The sequence below is a fragment of the Aegilops tauschii genome, chromosome 7 (genome assembly GCF_002575655.3).
Source record: "Aegilops tauschii subsp. strangulata cultivar AL8/78 chromosome 7, Aet v6.0, whole genome shotgun sequence".
In the NCBI taxonomy this organism is placed as follows: Eukaryota; Viridiplantae; Streptophyta; class Magnoliopsida; order Poales; family Poaceae; genus Aegilops; species Aegilops tauschii.
In genome coordinates this window covers 332,649,076-332,668,485 of record NC_053041.3, presented here as the reverse complement: position 1 = coordinate 332,668,485, position 19,410 = coordinate 332,649,076, and the positions used below count along the sequence as shown (strand labels likewise).

General features: G+C 51.0%; 1 protein-coding gene across 1 annotated transcript; it reads right to left on the bottom strand.

The window, feature by feature from the left end:
- Positions 1-15,429: 15,429 nt before the first annotated feature.
- On the bottom strand, positions 15,430-18,035 carry LOC109778438 (uncharacterized). The gene is made up of 2 exons (XM_020336993.1): positions 17,324-18,035; positions 15,430-15,659 (listed from the first exon to the last, which is right to left on the bottom strand). Exons 1-2 carry the CDS (start codon positions 18,033-18,035, stop codon positions 15,430-15,432), a joined length of 942 nt encoding a protein of 313 aa, XP_020192582.1.
- Positions 18,036-19,410: the final 1,375 nt, after the last annotated feature.

Here is a 19,410-nt window from a genome sequence, read left to right as displayed (position 1 = left end):
CGCCCTTGGCTATCCAAGCCTGAAGGAAGATGGCTCAGCTTTCGATCAGAAGGACTTCGCGGCGTGCGTGAAGGCTGTACGCCCGGTGGCCACCCTCATCGGGAACGACACAGATCTGACCAAGTACCAGCCGGGTTATGACGCGGAGAATCAGAGGATTCCAACCCCTCGCTATGAAGCCCTCAATCTGATCCCGCCGGCTCGTCAGCACACCTTCGCCCCGGAGATTGACCCGGCCGGGTTAATTGACGAAGAGGCCCAATTCGAGGCTCTCAGCGGCATCGACTGGAAGTCATCAACCTTCCAGGTCTTGGGATCAGCCGGAGGAGAGGATAGGAACGAGCCGGAGACTTCCACTCAGCGGGCATCGTAACTCGGCTGGCGGTTTAGTTACCAAACAATGCTCCACCCTTTTTAGACTTGATGAGTTTTGTAATAGAGTAGGTGCAACAGTCTATCACTGCCGTGCCATCGTGCACGTATTGAATGCCAAGGTCTTTTGAAGTTGTCTCTTTGATGTTTCTCCGGGTCATAATTATCCCTTTGTTTTTCTCAACCTCAAAGAGGTGTCTTTAAGTATCCTGCATAGAAAGGCAAATCACAAGTCTCGAGGCGGCTTACCGCCCTGAGAATCAGGTGTTTTGGATAGATAACCCGGAATATGAATCAAAAAAGACTGGCCCTTAATTATATCCTTAACACAACCGTAATAACATACTTAGCAGCCTGTGAGCATACTTCCGGCTTAGATAACCCGGGTAACAAGGTTGGTATCTTAACTCCGATTTACTTGCCTTAATGATGCCCATGACGTTCAACTAACACTGTAAACCAAAGTTAAGCCGGCAAAGTGAAACCCGGCCGTACACATCTTGACATAATCAGAGTAAACTTGTGACAAAGCAGAAGAACTTAGGGGCTTCCGGTTCGAATACGACCAGAGACCCGGCCCAAAGGGGTTAAGCTAAGATTCGGATACGATCATATAGCCCCCAGTGGGTATGGCGATGCCAATCAAGAGGGTACCGACAGCTATGTTCTCTTTGGTTCGAATACGACCCATGTTTGAACAGGAAGCCCCCAAGTGATTTTAAGAATTGTTTAACGACGCTGATTCGGATACGATCCACGTCGGTTCTCAGAGGGGTTAAACTATGATTCAAATATGACCAAAGGTAACCTCCCAATGAGCTCGGCACTTTGCCAATCAAATGGGTATCGACGGCTATGTTCTCTTTGGTTCGAATACGACCCATGTTTGAACAGGAAGCCCCCAAGTGACTTTTCTGTTTATGGCTAGATTCGAATACGATTATAAGCCGGATCCTCCTTTAAGTCATCATGTAATCTTATAATAAAAACAACACGTGCATATTTGGAGGAGAAAAAAGGACAGAGGTCCTGCTTTATTGCTTATCATAATATATACATGGCTGAGAGAAATATGTACACCACGAGAACCGGTGGCTCAAGTGTAGTAAGGCCGAAGCTGAGCTATGTTCCACGGCCGACGGTTCTCCTCCTCCGACTTACGTGAATCTTTATGCTCCCGAATGTCAATGAGGTAATATGACCCGTTGTGCAAGTTCTTGCTGACCACAAAGGGCCCTTCCCAAGGTGGGGATAACTTGTGTGCATCTGGTTGATCCTGGATGAGCCGGAGCACGAGATCGCCTTCCTGGAAGACCCGGGATTTGACCCGGCGGCTATGATAACGGCGCAGGTCTTGTTGGAAAATCGCTGAACGGGCTGCTGCCACATCACGCTGTTCGTCCAACAAGTCAAGAGCATCTTGGCGCGCCTGTTCATTATCCGTCTCAACATAAGCCGCCACGCGAGGTGAGTCATGACGGATGTCACTGGGGAGGACTGCTTCTGCTCCATAAACCATGAAGAAAGGCATAACGCCTGTAGACCTATTAGGAGTAGTGTTGATGCTCCATAAGACGGAGGGCAATTCCTCCACCCAACAACCCGGCGTCCGTTGCAAAGGGACCAAAAGCCGGGGCTTGATGCCCTTCAGAATCTCCTGATTAGCTCTCTCAGCTTGACCATTGGATTGCGGATGAGCCACTGAGGAAACATCGAGTCGGATATGCTCTCATTGACAAAACTCTTCCATGGCGCCTTTGGAGAGATTAGTGCCATTGTCAGTTATAATGCTGTGTAGAAAGCCAAAGCGGAAAATCACCTTTTTCATAGAATGAACCGCCGTGGCTGCATCGCACTTGCTAACTAGCTCAGCTTCCACCCACTTTGTGAACTTATCCACTGCCACCAAGAGGTGGGTCTTCTTATCCTTGGACCTTTTAAAAGGCCCAACCATATCAAGCCCCCAGACCGCAAAGGGCCAAGTGATTGGGATCATCCTCAGCTCCTGAGCCGGTACATGAGCCCGTCGTGAGAACCTCTGGCAACCATCACATTTACTGACCAAGTCCTCTGCATCAGCATGAGCCGTCAACCAATAAAAACCATGACGGAAAGCCTTGGCCACAAGGGACTTTGAGCCGGCATGATGGCCACAATCCCCTTCATGGATCTCACGCAAGATCTCTTGACCTTCCTCAGGGGAGACACAACGCTGAAATGCTCCCGTAACACTGCGATGATGTAGTTCGCCATCGATAATGATCATTGACTTAGCCCGCCGGGTTATTTGCCTGGCCAAAGTTTCATCCTCAGGCAACTCGCCCCGGGTCATATAAGCCAGATATGGCATTGTCCAGTCTGGTATGACATGAAGAGCCGCCACCAATCGTGCCTCCGGGTCAGGAACAGCCAGGTCTTCCTCTGTAGGCAACTTAACCGAAGGGTTATACAGGACGTCCAGGAAAGTGTTAGGCGGCACCGGCTTTCGCTGAGAGCCTAGCCGGCTTAGAGCATCAGCCGCCTCGTTCTTCCTGCGATCAATGTGCTCTACTTGGTAGCCCTGAAAGTGCCCAGCAATTGTATCAACCTCGCGGCGATAAGCCGCCATGAGAGGATCCTTAGAGTCCCACTTGCCTGATACTTGTTGAGCCACCAAGTCTGAGTCACCAAAGCACCTTACCCGGCTCAAGCTCATCTCCTTAGCCATCCGAAGACCGTGGAGCAAGGCCTCATACTCAGCCGCATTGTTAGTGCAAGGAAACATCAATTGTAGCACATAATGGAACTTGTCACCTTTAGGGGAAGCCAATACAACACCAGCCCCTGAACCCTCCAATTGCCTGGACCCATCGAAGTGAATAGTCCAATACGTGTTATCCGGCTTTTGCTCGGGCACTTGTGACTCTGTCCAATCATTGATGAAATCCACCAAGGCCTGAGATTTAACAGCAGTGCATGGCACATATTTGAGACCATGAGGTCCAAGCTCTATAGCCCACTTAGCAATTCTCCCTGTGGCCTCTCTGTTTTCAATGATATCACCAAGAGGGGCAGAACTGACCACAGTGATGGGATGACCCTGAAAATAATGTTTAAGTTTCCGGCTCGCCATGAATACACCATATACCAGCTTCTGCCAATGCGGGTACCGCTGCTTGGACTCGATAAGCACTTCGCTGACATAATAAACCGGCCACTGAACCGGATGCTCCTTACCCTCCTCCTGGCGCTCCACCACAATAGCCACACTGACGGCTCGTGCGTTTGCCGCCACATACAGTAGTAAGGGCTCCTTATCAACCAGAGCAGCAAGGACTGGGGGCTCTGCCAGCTGCTTCTTCAAATCCTCAAAGGCGGTATTAGGTGCATCATTCCAGACAAAGTTATCAGTTTTCTTCATCAACTGATATAAGGGCATGGCCTTCTCACCCAAACGGCTTATAAACCGGCTGAAAGCAGCGATGCGACCCGCCAAGCGCTGAACGTCATTTATACACGCCGGCTTAGCCAGGGAGGTGATGGCCTTAATCTTCTCCGGGTTAGCCTCGATGCCTCTGTCAGAAACCAAGAAGCCCAAGAGTTTGCCTGCAGGAACACCAAAGACACACTTGGCCGGGTTAAGCATCATCTTATAGACCCGGAGATTATCAAAGGTTTCCCTTAAATCATCTATCAGGGTTTCCTATTTTATTGACTTAACCACAATATCGTCCACGTAAGCGTGAACATTGCGCCCAATCTGTTTATGAAGACAGTTCTGTACACAACGCTGGTAAGTCGCCTGTGCACACTTGAGTCCAAAGGGCATAGACACATAGCAGAAGGCTCCAAAGGGAGTGATGAACGCCGTCTTCTCCTGGTCCTTAACTGCCATCTTAATCTGATGATATCCGGAATAAGCATCCAAGAAACTTAAGCGTGCACAACCTGCCGTAGCATCAATGATTTAATTAATACGGGGGAGGGCAAAAGGATCAGCCGGACAAGCCTTGTTCAAGTCCGTGTAGTCCACACACATCCGCCAGGTGCCGTTCTTCTTGAGTACGAGCACCGGGTTAGCTAACCACTCTGGGTGAAAGACTTCAACGATAAACCCGGCCGCCAAGAGCCGGGCCACTTCTTCGCCAATAGCTTTCCGCCTCTCTTCATTAAACCGCCGAAGGAACTGTCTGACCGGCTTAAATTTCGGATCAACATTGAGAGTATGCTCAGAGAGTTCTCTAGGTACACCTGGCATGTCAGAAGGTTTCCATGCGAAGATGTCCCTATTCTCACGGATGAACTCGATGAGCGCGCTTTCCTATTTTGGATCCAGATTGGCACTGATGCTAAACTGCTGAGATGAATCACCTGGAACAAAATCAACAAGCTTAGTTTCATCAGCCAACTTAAATTTCATCGCCGGCTCACTCTCCGTAGTTGGCTTTTTCAGAGATGTCATATCTATTGGGTCAACATTGTCCTTGTAGAACTTCAACTCCTCTGTAGCACAAACAGACTTTGCATAAGCCGCATCGCCTTCCTCACACACCAGAGCCACTTTCCGGCTGCCGTGAACCGTAATGGTCCCATTGTGACCCGGCATCTTGAGCTGTAAGTATACATAACACGGCCGTGCCATAAACTTGGTGTAAGCCGGCCATCCAAATATAGCATGGTATGGACTTCTTATCTTGACCACCTCAAAGGTCAATTTCTCCACCCTGTAATTGTTCTCATCACCAAAGGCCACTTCCAATTCGATCTTGCCAACTGGATAAGCCGACTTACCAGGTACTACACCATGAAAGATAGTGTTGGACTGGCTGAGGTTCTTATCAACCAACCCCATACGGCGGAAAGTCTCATAATAGAGGATGTTGATGCTGCTGCCTCCATCCATGAGCACTTTTGTGAACTTATATCCTCCCACTTGAGGGGCCACCACTAATGCCAAGTGGCCCGGGTTATCCACCCGGGGAGGGTGATCCTCCCTGCTCCATACTATAGGCTGCTCAGACCACCGCAAGTAGCGTGGAACTGCCGGCTCAACAGCATTCACAGCCCTCTTGTGAAGCTTCTGATCTCGCTTGCACAAACTAGTGGTAAACACATGATACTGTCCACCGCTAAGCTGCTTTGGATTGGTCTGATAACCCCCTGCTGCTGTTGATGAGCCTGGCCAGACTGTTGATTAAAGCCCCCTTGGCCGTTCTGTGGACCGGAATTTGAGCCGCCCCCGGGCCATGAAAGCCGCTGGCGCCTGAGCTGCCGCCCGGGCCATTGTAGTTTTTAAAGGCTTTCATGATTGCACAATCCTTCCATAGATGAGTCGCCGGCTTCTCTCTAGAGCCGTGCCTCGGACAAGGCTCATTCAACAGCTGCTCCAGTGAAGGTCCTGACCCGCCGCCTCGGGGAGGGGGCCTCCCCTTGCGTCGCTGGTTATTGCCTTGTGCGCTGGCGTTGGCCACAAACTCTAGGCTGCCATCTGCCTTGCGCTTGCCTCCCCCTTGGTTCCCCGGGTTAAACTGAGGACCCTTGCTGTTGCCGTTCTTCTTTCCCTTCCCTGTCCTTTCATCATCTGAAGGGGGATCCTTGGTACCATCAGAATCGGCGTACTTGACAAGAGCTGCCATTAGTGTACCCATATCACTGCAGTCGCGCTTAAGCCGCCCGAGTTTCATCTTCAGGGGCACAAAACGACAATTCTGCTCCAGCATTAAAACCGCTGAGCCGGCATCCATCTTGTCTGACGAGTGTATGATCTCCTTAACCCGGCGAACCCAATGTGTCGTAGACTCACCCTCCTGCTGCTTACAATTAGTCAAATCCACAATTGACATAGACTGCCTACAGGTATCTTTGAAGTTTCGGATGAACCGGGCTTTCAGTTCAGCCCAAGACCCAATGGAATTTGGTGGTAGCCCTTTCAACCAAGTGCGGGCAGTCCCATCTAACATCATGGTAAAATACTTGGCCATGGCCGCCTCACTGACCTCTAGCAGCTCCATAGCCATCTCATAACTCTCGATCCAGGCTGCGGGTTGTAAGTCGGCTGTGTAGTTAGGCACCTTCCTAGGGCCCTTGAAATCCTTAGGTAGACGTTCATTACGGATAGCTAGCACTAAACAAGGGACTCCCCCGGTCCTGGTAGGGATACCCACATCAATGGAAGTCGTCGGATAAGCCGGGGGGGTCTGGTAAGCCGTCAATTGAGGCACTTGCTCCGCCTCTTGCCGTGCTTGGTCTGCTGCATAAAAGGCTCCATTATGAGCCGGGCCATGGCCAGGGGGCGGGTCATGGCGTCGGACGTTACTTGAGCCGGTTGCTGAGACCATGTGCCGGCTGTAACTCGGGCTCTGGCCTGGACGAGGGGTCGAGTGGATCCTGTCCCGGCTGTAGGAGTACGCCTCTTGCTGCGCCAATGCTGTCTGAAGGAGTTCCCTGACCCGGCGGGTTTCAATAGCCATCGGGGAGTCGCCGTCAACTGGTAGAGCCGCCAGCCGTGCTGCCGCAGCGACCATGTTCTCCAGCGGGTTATTATAATGACCCGGAGGTATTGGCACATGCTGAGGCGAGGCAGGGGGCACCTGGGGAGGCCCCATCACTCGTGGCTGAATAAGGGGTCCAGACCCGGGCGCTATGACCCCTGGCGGGTTGCTAGACCCTGCACCTGGCGTGTTGAAGAGGTTGCGTGGATCGTAAACCGGAGGGAGTCGAGATTGGGCCTTTTGATGCCTCCTTCTCAGGACCTCATTGGCCGCGTTTTGATCCATCATGAGTTGGAAGGACTGCGCCTGGATCAGCTGAGTTTGGGCATCGAGAGCCGCCCTCTCCGCAGCCAGCCTGATCCCTTCCGCTGCAAGATCCTCTTTAGCCTTCACTAGATCCAATTTTACCCGCGCCACCTCCGCGTCATGCCGAGCTTGATCCGCCGGGTCAACCGTGGCGATTAACAGGGCCGTCATCTTGTCCGTGAGATCCATTAGCACCTGAGCCGGAGAAGGCACCGGGTTTCCCGCTCCAGCAGCGGGGTTCTGAACAGGCTGCGCACCAGCCATAAAAACTCCAACCTGATTTGGCGGCTCAAACAGGTCCGGAATACTGTCACCATCGGAACAACCCATGAGCCTACCATCCTGAAGTTGGTACAACGAGTTTGACTCATCGGTGGCCGACTCGCCGTCAGAACCGGCGGCCGTCTCATCACCAGATCCAGATCGATCAGAGAGTCCTCCATGGATACACCCCACAAAAGCATGCCTTAAGGCAGGCCGGGCCCGGGCGGGTCGCGCAAGCTGAGCCGTCTCGACGAGATCGGCGCAGAGACCCGGCTTAGGGCCCGGTTCACCAATCTTGCCAATGAAGACATGAATTCCACCGAAGGGGACCCGGTACCCGTACTCAATTGAGCTGGCGTCGGGGCCCCAGTTTGCATCGTCGATGTAGAGCTTGCCGCGACGACTCTTGGTCATCTGGCCCACAACATATCCCTTGAGCCCTTCGAAGCTGCCCTTCAAGAACTCAAATCCACCGTGCGCTGGCCCCACGGTGGGCGCCAACTGTCGTGGAATTGTCACGGCAGATGTCCTCGAACTAGGACTTAGTCGTGGAGCCATCGCAACTAGGAAACTTGAAGGGGTTAATGTGGGACAAGGAACACGAGGGTTTATACTGGTTCGGCCCCTTACGGTGAAGGTAAAAGCCTACGTCCAGTTGAGGTGGTATTGATTAGGGTTACGATCACCAGGGAGCTAAACTGCTATGCCCGGCTCTCGATGAGATTGTTCTTGTCCTCAAACCGCTGCCGGGTCGTCCCCTTATATAGGGAGGCTGACGCCTAGCAGCCCTCAGAATCCCGGCCGGCTCATAAGAGTGTCCGGCTCGGACTCTCAATCATACTTGCCTTGCACTACAAGTTCTACCATAATAACGATTGTAACTACGGGCTTTAAGCCATATCCGGGTCTTAAGCCCATCTCCGGCCCATCGTCTTCAAGCTTGGCTCCGGGCTTCTGGTAATGACCATTAGAGTAACCCGGCCCCTCCTGGCGGGTGACTCTAAGGTCTATATCCTCAACAGCGGTGGCTGATGTCTACTACGCAACCTTCTTATTGTAGACTCGTGTTCGGCCTCCAAGCACAGAGTTTTGTAGGACAGTAACAATTTTCGCTCAAGTGGATGACCTAAGCTTTATCAATCCGTGGTAGGTGTAGGATGAAGATGGACTCTCTCAAACAGCCCTGCGACCAAATAACAAAGAGTCCCTTGTGTCCCCAACACACCCAATACAACGGTAAATTGTATAGGTGCACTAGTTCGGCGAAGAGATGGTGATATAAGTGTAATATGGATAGTAGATATATGTTTTTGTAATCTGAAAATATAAAAATAGCAAGGTAGCAAGTAACAAAACTGAGCAAAAACGATATTGCAATGCTTTAAAACATATGGCAATCCCTCAATGTGCGACAAAGAGTCACTCCAAAGATCCTACCGCGAAGAACATAAGATGAAATTGCTTGTAGGGCACGAAACCACCTCAAAGTTATTCTTTCCGATCAATCCATTGAGTTATTCCTATAAGTATCACAAACAACCCTAGAGTCTGTGGTAAAATAACATCATATGACACACATCAATCAACCTTAATGTCACCTAGATACTCCGATGTCACCACAAGTATTCGTGGTGTCAATTATACAATATGCATCAAACAACTTCAGATTCATAATATTCAATCCAACACAAAGAATCTCAAAGAGTACCCCAAGATTCCTACCGGAGAAACAAGGACGAAAACATGCATCAACCCCTATGCATAGATTACCCCAATTTCACCTCGGGAATCCGCGATTTGAGTGCCAAAACATACATCAAGTGAATCAATAGAACACCCCATTGTCACCACGGGTATCCCACATAAGACATACATCAAGCGCTCTCAAATTCAATATAGAATTCTATCCAATAATAATGAAACCTCAAAGGTAAAACTCATTACATCACAAGAAGGTAGAGGGGGAGAAACACCATATGATTCAACTATAATAACAAAGCTCGTGGTACATCAAGATCATGCCAAATCAAGAACACGACAGAGAGAGAGAGAGAGAGAGAGAGAGAAAGAGAGAGAGAGAGAGATCAAACACATAGCTATTAGTACATACCCTCAGCCTCGAGGGTGAACTACTCCCTCCTCATCATGGAGACCGCTGGGATGATGAAGATGGCCACCGGTGATGTTTTCCCCTCCGGCAGGGTGCCAGAACGGGCTCCCGATTCGCTTTTCGTGGCTATAGAGGCTTGAGGCGGCGGAACTTCCGATCTAGGTTTCTTTCTGGGGGTATCGGGATTTATAGGAATTTTTGGCGTCAGCCTCACGTCAAGGGGACGCTCGATCCACCTCCTGGCCTGGCTCCGATGCTCTGGGGTTCTCTTTTGGTCCATAAAAATTCATCGTAAAGTTTCAGCTCGTTTGGACTTCGTTTGATATTCGTTTTATGTAAAACTCAAAAACAAGGAAGAAAACAGAAACTGGCACTGGGCTGTAGGTTAATAGGTTAGTCCCAAAAATAATATAAAATAGCATATTAATGCATATAAAACATCCAAAATAGATAATTTAATAGCATGGAACAATCAAAAATTATAGATACGTTCGAGACATATCAAGCATCCGCAAGCTTAATTCCTGCTCGTCCTCGAGTAGGTAAATGATAAAAACAGAATATTTGATGTGGAATGCTACCTAATATAATTATCCATGTAATCTTACCTATTGTGGCAAGAATATTCAGATGCATAAGATTCAAAACAAAAGTTTAATATTGACATAAAAACAATAATACTTCAAGCATACTAAAAAGCAATCATGTCTTCTCAAAATATCATGGCCAAAGAAAGTTATCCCTACAAAAACATATAGTCTGGCTATGCTCTATCTTCATCACACAAAATATTTCATCATGCACAACCCCGATGACAAGCCAAGAGATTGTTTCGTACTTTTAATGTTCTCAAGCCTTTTCAACTTTCACGCAATACATGAGTGTGAGCCATTGATATAGCACTACAGGTGGAATAGAATATGGTGGTTGCGGAGAAGACAAGAAGAAGGAGAAAGTCTCACATCAACTAGGCATATTAACGGGCTATGGAGATGCCCATCAATAGATATCAATGTTAGTGAGTAGGGATTGCCATGCAATGGATGCACTAGAGCTATAAGTGTATGAAAACTCAAAAGAAAACTAAGTGGGTGTGCATCCAACTTGCTTGCTCATGAAAACCTTGGGCGATTTAAGGAAGCCCATCATTGGAATATACAAGCCAAGTTCCATAATGAAAAATTCCCACTAGTATATGAAAGTGACAAAATAGGAGACTCTCTATCATGAAGAACATGGTGCTACTTTGAAGCACAAATGTGTAAAAAGGATAGTAACATTGTCCTTTCTCTCCTTTTCTCTTAATTTTTTGTTTGGGCTCTTTGGCCTCTTTTCTTTCTTTCTTTTACTTTGGGCTCTTTGGCCTCTTTTTTATTTTTATATATTTTTAAGTCCGGAGTCTCATCCTAACTTGTGAGGGAATCATAGCTTCCATCATCCTTTCCTCACATGGGACAATGCTCTAATAATGATGATCATCACACTTTTATTTACTTTACAACTCAAGGATTACAACTCGATACTAGAACAAAAGATATGACTCTATGTGAATGCCTCCGGCAGTATACCGGGATGTGGAATGATCAAGAGTGACATGTATAAAAAATATGAATGGTGGCCTTGCCAAAAATACTATGCCAACTACATGATCATGCAAAGCAATATGACAATGATGGTATGTGTCATAATAAACGGAATGGTGGAAGTTGCATGGCAATATGTCCTGGAATGGCTATGGAAATGCCATAATAGGTAGGTATGGTGGTTGTTTTGAGGAAGGGTAATGGTGGGTTTAATGCACCGGCGAAAGTTGTGCGGTACTAGAGAGGCTAGCAATGGTGGAAGGGTGAAAGTGCGTATAATCCATGCACTCATCATTAGTCAAAGTAATCACATACTTATTGCAAAAGTTTATTAGCCATCGACACAAACTACTACACGCATGTTCCTAGGGGGATAGATTGGTAGGAAAAGACCATCGCTCGTCCCCAACAGCCACTCATAAGGAAGACAATCAATAAATAAATCATGCTCCAACTTCATCACATAACGGTTCACCATACGTGCATGCTTCGAGAATCACAAACTTTAACACAAGTATTTCTACCAATCCACAATTACACACTAGCATGAATCTAATCTCACCATCTTTATATCTCAAAACAGATGCAAGGAATCAAACTTCTCATCTATTCAATGCTCTTTATATGAAAGTTTTTATTATATCCCTCTTGGATGCCTATCATATTAGGACTAAATTCATAACCTAAGAAAATTACCATGTTGTTTCAATACTCACAAAATGATATAAGTGAAGCATGAGAGTTCATCAATTTCTACAAAATAAAACCATCACCGTGCTCTAAAATTATATAAGTGAAGCACTAGAGCAACTACCTAGCTCAAAAGATATAAGTGAAGCACATTGGGTATTCTAATAAATTCATGATTAATGTGTGTCCCTCTCAAAAGGTGTTTACAGCAAGGATGATTGTGGCAAACTAAAAAGCAAACACTCATATCATACAAGAGGCATTGATGCAAAACAAGCTAAACATGGCATTGATGCAAAATGCATACAAACATCAAACACACATACTCAACTCGAGGACGCAACATTACATGATGAAACTACATGCAAAACCAAGCAAGTTTCATATAGATCATCTCCAAACGGAGCCACGGTTCAACACATACACACGAAACAAGTTTAAGACACAATATGCCCAAAACAGTAACTAGGCATCTTGCAAGCAACATAACAACAAGCTACAAGAACAAGATTGGCACAAACATGACATGCACTTGAAGTACAGATTACATGCTTCAAATATATATAAGTTTAAGGTTCATAGGCATCAATATTAATCTATTATGATCCATGCAACAAGCAACTTTATAACACAGATTAGGACTTGGTGAAAAACAGGGCATACATGTGAGCAGAGTTAACATGATGACAGGTTCAAGGCATGAAACAAACATTCTACAGTGCAATAATATGGAAACAAATAGCATGGCATGAAAGTACAGGTTATACGTGGCAAAACATGTTACTAAACATCTCCATATAACCTCTAGACCAATGGCATTCATCAAGAGAAGATGCAAACATGAAATAAGCTGATTCTCAGACTTATGATGCTGACTTTGGAGGCACATAACAACAAGCATAACAATTCTAATAATTATGCAAAGGACATGAGCATATATTAGAAATGATACACTTCCAATTAATCCATTGGCAGAATTTATAAGATGCATAGATTAATAACAATGAGCTTTGCAAAATAGAACATGCTGTTAACAGATTGACAGATTTAGCATGATGACAACTTGAGAGCAAGGTTAAGTGAGGCTACAGCAAGTATACATGGCATACAAGGGCATGTGATCAAATTACACATAACATAGAGAAATACACATCAAAGAATCATATGCATATGAGCAATGGATTAGTGGCAAACATCGTGACAAGTTGACAAGTTTTATAACAGACAGTTTTAACTTGGTGAAATTAACAAGTATGAAATCAGCAACATTGACTAGGCAGGTTTGCAATCTCATGGCACTCACATCAGGACATATGATGGCATGAAATAAATACCAGCAGGAAGAGGACATAAAAAATCACCAAACACATGTTGACAAGATGCTCATATGACAGATGCATTAAACCACACAAAAATAACAAAAGAGCAATTTTAATAGTTTCAGCACTTAACATCAGCAAGCACTTTTGCGACAGAGATTATGACATGTAGAAGAACCCTAACCTAAATGCAACAACCACCATCATTAAGAGCACAAAGAGTAGATGGATATACATATATAGATCATCATCATCGGTACAATATGCACAAAGTTATGGTCACACAAACATGCATAAATGACATAGCAAATCAGGGACTTAGTCATTTCTGAAGAAAAAAACGAGCGAGTGTCGGAATCTGGGTTCCGGAAAACCCTTGTAAGGTTCGAACTCTGGGGTGCGCACGAAGGATTCTCTCTCTCTCTCTCTCTCTCTCTCTCTCGCTAGTTCGCTCGCTCAACGACCTCACGGCCTAGCTCGATGAACCAAAGGAACACGAGACACAGGGGTTTATACTGGTTCGGGCCACCGTGGTGGTGTAATACCCTACTCCAGTGTGGTGGTGGTGGATTGCCTCGAAGGCTACGGATGAACTAGTACAAGGGATGAACAACCTCCAGCGGAGATGTGTTCTTGTGCTCGGTGAGCTGATGTGTGTGAGGGAGATCCGAATGATCCGTCCAAGGGGAGTCCCTCCCTATTGTGGTGGCTAGTCCTATTTATAGAGGCCCCGGTCCTCTTCCCAAATGTTAGGCGGGAAGGGATCCCACAACGGCCAAGTTTGAAGGGGGGCAACTAGTACAAGTTATCCTAACAAAAGTAGTCTTCGCCTGCCAAAGGCTCTGGTGGTGACGCTACCGTGGGCTCCGCGATGACCTCCATCCTACCGTCCTGCTGGTCTTGGTCTCATTGCACCGATATGGAAACCTTTGCCTGATGCCTCGGGACTCCTCGCCAGCGCTTGCCTCTTTAGCACCAAAGAGGAAACCAGTACACTGGGCCTGCTGGCGCCTGCCTGGCCTTGGTCGTCACAACTCACGTCATCCGAACCTCGCGAGGTGCCCCTTGCATTGATATCTCTGCTCCTTGGGAGCCAGCCTAGCGAGGCCACCACCAGGGAGGTCTTCGTGTCGTCCGCCTCGCGAGACTTGGCCCCTCGCGAGGGTCTTGAGCTGTTGCTGCTGAAGTTAGGCCGTACCGGGCCGCTGGTGGAGCCACGCCGTGGGCCGCAGGTAGGCAAGTCTGGGTACCCACATTCCCAGGACACCGACAGTAGCCCCCGGGCCCAAGGCGCGCTCGGACTCGGCTTCGAGGCGAAGCCAAAGGGCAAGTGCGGAGCGCCACGGGCCCCAACCACCTGCGGCCTTTGTCGACGCGTGGCGATTAACAGGACATGGGCGCCTCCGCCTCCCCACGTTGCCTCGGCAACCATTCCCGACTTGACGAGACCTTGCTGCATGCAGAGGAAAACCATCATTGCGTGTGATCGTGGAGGCCGGCGGTTGACCTCCTTCTGGCTATAAATGAGGAGAGGGGCAAAGCCCCCGTTGCTCATCTCCTTCCTCTCGCTACGCGCTCCTTCCTCTTCCTCCTTGCTTCGCCATCTTGCCGCGGTACCCATGGCGCCAACGAGGAGGTTCTCGGCCGCGGAGAAAGGAAAGGCCTGCCAGGAGGGGACCGGCTCGCCCCCGCCCAAAAGGGGGCGTGGTCGCCCTCGCAAGCACGCCGTGACCTCGGCTGTTATTCCTCGGGGGCACGGGCAGACTTCTTCGGGGTCCGGTGCCGTCCCTGGTGGCTGTAGCAGCGTCTCTTCTCGCGACGGGAGTCGCCCGAGACATGGCGGTCCTCCTGACAAGGGGAGGTGCGCCATGGTTGCCCGGCCTCGCCGGCCACTCTTCCACTCGGCGGATGCGCTGCCGGAGTTCGTCATGTGGTCGGAGAGCCCGGCTGGCACCTGGCTCCAGCTTGGGCGCTGCTTTGCCGGCGAGTTGCCGGCCACGGGTCCTGGCGGACTCTGGCTGGAAGCCGACGGCTACTGCAGCAAGGCTTCATGGGTCATGGTGGAGGTCTCTGTCATGGGCAATGTGGCCCTGGCCCGCGGCTGGCAGACCTTTGCCCGCGCGCGCGGCCTGAGCTGGCGATGAACCCTCCACTTCAAGTACAACGGCGCCACGACCCTCTTTGTGAGGGTGTTCGGGGAAGATGGTCGCCGCACAGGGTGCTGCCCCGAAGACAGGAGCGGCGGTGATGCGCTTGGCCTTGGCGACGGCCGTGACGAGGGTGAGGGCGAACTCGCCCTCGGCGACGGCCGTGGCTCATCCAGCAGCGGCGGCTCCTCCTCCGGCTAAAGATCCAGCAGCAGCGGCTACAACCAGCCGCCACGTCGTCGGGGTCGCTTCAAGGATGGTGGCGGGTCGACCCGTCGCCACGCCCCGGTGAAGCGCGAGGAGGGCTCCGGCTGAGTCGGGGGGGGGGGCGCTGGGAGCCGACCCTCGTGAGTTGCTGCAGGCGTGGGTGCCTCTTTTGCCCATCCTCTCCTTTCTTCCTGCATTTCAAGAAACAGGTATGGGGCCCTGCGAGGGCGTGTAATGAACCGTGATTTTCGTGCTGCTATGTCATGCTTATTGTTCCTGTGTTGTGTTGTGGTATTCGTGCTTCATGTAGACGTAGAAAGATAACTTAGCTTGATGCACCCGGGGTAGGCTCCTGTCTTGTGAGGGCGCGTCCTCTGGCACCTGGTGAGGCCCCTTCGTTATTGACGTAGGGGCCGTTGACTTCGGGGGGTGTCACAAGGCTGCAGAATCCGTTAGGGCGTCCGTCGGGTGCCTTACCCTTCCTTACGCGAGGCCTCGGGTATGGGCTAATCATGGCCTAATGCACCGCGTCGCGGTACCCGTGGGGCACGGACTCAGGAGGGTCCGCCAATCACGAGCTCAATCGAGGGCGCCTCGCGAAGATCAGGGGAGCCGAAGATCAGGAGCGACAGGGCTTTGGCGGGGTGTGTCCGTGGTTTAGGCTAGCCCAGCGCACGCACACACCTGCCCAGTAGCCCCCGCGCGAGGCGCACGAGGGAGAGCGTCGGGCAACTGCCGTCCTCCCTGGCGCAAAACGAAGAAGAGATCAAAGAAGAGGAAAGGGGAAACCCAGCCAAGCAATTGAAAAGAGCACCAGAACTCCAAATTCCATTAAAAATGTTGCAAACCAGCTATAGAAGCAAATGAACAGCCGCGTCCGGCACCTAGTCTAGTCTTCTCACCAGCGTGTAGCGAAGTGCTGCCACTAGGACGTGGGAGGGAGCTCGAGGCCCGATGGCGGCACTTCGGAGACTCCGGGGCCACTCATTATTATGTGAGAGTGTCATGGGCGGATACCTTCATAGGCACTGGGCCTTGCTTCATGGGTAGAAGTTCCGGAGGTGCTGGATGTTCCTGGCGTTCTGGATGGGATCCCGTCCTGCGTCTCCAGGCGCACGGCGCCTGGCCTGGAGATGCGGGCATTCCTAAACGGGCCCTCCCACATGGGTGAGAGCTTATGCAGCCCTTCCCTAGATAGCACCAGCCTCAGGACGAGATCCCCCACCTCAAGCGTCCTGGAGCGGACGCTGCAGCAGTGGTACTGCCGCAGTGCCTGCTAGTACCTTGCCGCTCGGAGTGAGGCTTGGCGGCGGCATTCCTCCCCCAACACGAGGTCCATCCCCCACATGGCGTCCTAGCGCTCCTCGTCAAACACCAAGACCCACGCGGAGCGATGCTTGACCTCATGAGGGAGGACCGCTTCGGCTCCATAGACGAGGAAGAAAGGAGTCTCGCCCGTTGGCTTGGTGGCGGTGGTGCGGATTGACCAGAGCACAGGCTGGAGCTCATCGTGCCAGCCCCTGCCGCAAGCCTCGAGCTTCTTCTTGAAGGTCCTTGTCTTGAGGCCTCTCAAGACCTCCGCGTTGGCGCGTTCAGCTTGGCCGTTGCTTCTGGGGTGTGCCACTGAGGCGTAGCATATCTGCGTTCCAAGGTTAGCACAATATGTTTTGAAGAGGTTGCTAGTGAACTGCGAGCCGTTGTCGGTGATGATGTGATTAGGGACTCCGAACCGGCTTACGAGGCCCTTGATGAACTTGACTCCGGAACCGGCTGGGATGGTGCGGACGGCTTCCACCTCTGCTCACTTGGTGAACTTGTTGATGGTGATGTAGAGGTAGCGGTAGAGGGAACGGACCCAGAATGTCCAGCCCCCAGACCGCGAATGGCCAAGAGAGCGGAATGGTCTGAAGGCCCTGAGCAGGCTGGTGGATTTGCTTGGCGTGGAACTGGCATACCTCGCAAGACCTCAATAGCTCGGTTGTGTCGTTGAGCGCCGTGGGCCAGTAGAATCCGCCACGGAACACCTTGCCCACCAGAGTGCGCGACGACGAATGATGCCCGCAATCCCCACCGTGTATGTCAGCTAACAGCTCGCATCCCTGCTTCCTGGAGATACACCACAAGGAAACATCGTTCGGCCGTTTTCGATACAGCTCACCGTCTTGAATGCAGTACGCAGTAGCCTGCCGGGCCACGCGCTCTGCATCTTCCTCCTTCTCTGGCAATGTTCCTTGCACCAGGTACGCCCTGAACTCTTCGGTCCAGCACCCCTCCTGAGGCTCGAGCGCCAGGAGCAGGCGTGCTCCTAAGGTTGGACCGCAGGCAGGGGGCCCCGAGGCTGGTGGTGGGGGAAGCCCCTCCCGAGGTGGCGCCGATCCCATAGCCAGAGGGGCTGCTAAAGGCTTGAATAGTCGTTGTTCAAAGATGCCAGGCTCCTGAGGCACGCGTCTGGACGCCCTCTTGGCGATCTCGTCGGTCTCCTTGTTCGTGTCGCGGGGCACGTGCTGCAGTTCTAGGCCCAAGAATTGCTTCTCTATTTTGCATACCTCCATGAGGTATGCCTCCATGTGATTGTCCTTTGGCTCGTATATCTTGTTGGAGAAGTTGACGAGGAGCTGCGAGTCACCCTTGATGGTGAGGCGTTTCACTCCCAAGGCTACCGCAACCTTAAGGCCGACGATGAGGCCTTCATACTCCGCGATGTTGTTGGAGACCTTCTTGCCCTGCTGGAAGCAGAGCTACATGGCATAGTAGAGCTTGTCCTGGGTGGGCAAGATGAGCACAGCTCCAGGCCCCGCGCCCTGGCGCGTGAACGGACCGTCGAAGTACATGACCCAGCCATCTGGCGCTTCACTTCCTGGTAAGAGGGATCGGTTCTCACCCGCTTCAGGTTCCGGAGCGTCGGTCCATTTCGCCACGAAGTCAGCGAGGGCGGCTCCCTTGATGACCCTGGTTGTGCTAAACTCCAGGTGAAACGCCTGCAGTTTGATGTTCCAGTCGGCGACTCTTCCCGCAGCGTTGGGGCTCCGGAGCACCCTCTCTCCAGTGGGTAGGCTGAGACAAACTTAATAGGGTGGCCTTGAAAGTAGTGACGCAGCTTGCGTGAGGCCAGTAGGAGTGCGAGTAGAAGCTTCTGTGGCATGGGATAACGTGCCCTTGCGTCCTATAACACCGTGCTGACGAAGTACACCGGGTGCTCGATGACAGCGGGAGCGTCGATGGAGCCCGAGGCCTCCGGAGATTGGGACGCCTCCTGAGGCCGTGGGACCTGAGGAGCGTGGTCACCCATCGGGGCCACCGCAGTCCCAGGAACGTTGTCTCGTGGGGCCTGATCATCTGCCAGTGTCGCTAAGGCTTTAGTGGCGCCGTCTTGGTGCCGCATTGTCCCCACTGAAAGTGCGGCATTGCGCGGCGGGCCCTTGTCTTGGCGCTCCTCCCGGACGCCCACCACCGCCCACGCTGGCCGAGTGAGGCGTGGCGGCCGGGTAGAGCACCATGGGTTCGACGGGACGAGGCGGTACCATCACTGGCGGGCTGGTCAGGTATCTCTTGAGGTCTTGAAATGCCAGGTCGGCCTCCGGGGTCCACTCAAACGGGCCCTTCTTCATCATCAGCTTGATGAACAGCAGGGCGCGCTCCCCCAGCTTGGAGATAAAGTGCCCCAACAAGGTCACGCAGCCCAAGAGCTTTTGCATTAACTTGAGAGTTTGCGGCGGACTCATGTCTTCTATCGCCTTGACCTTCTCCGGATTCGCCTCGATCCCCCTGTGCGACACGAGAAAACCTAGCAGCTTGCCGGAGGGGACGTCGAACACGCATTTCTCCAGATTGAGCCGCAGGTCCACCTGGCGCAGGCTAGCGAAGGTCTCCTCCAGGTCCTGAATGAGGGTCCTTGCCTCCCGAGATTTTACCACGATGTCATCGACGTAGGCCTCAGTGTTC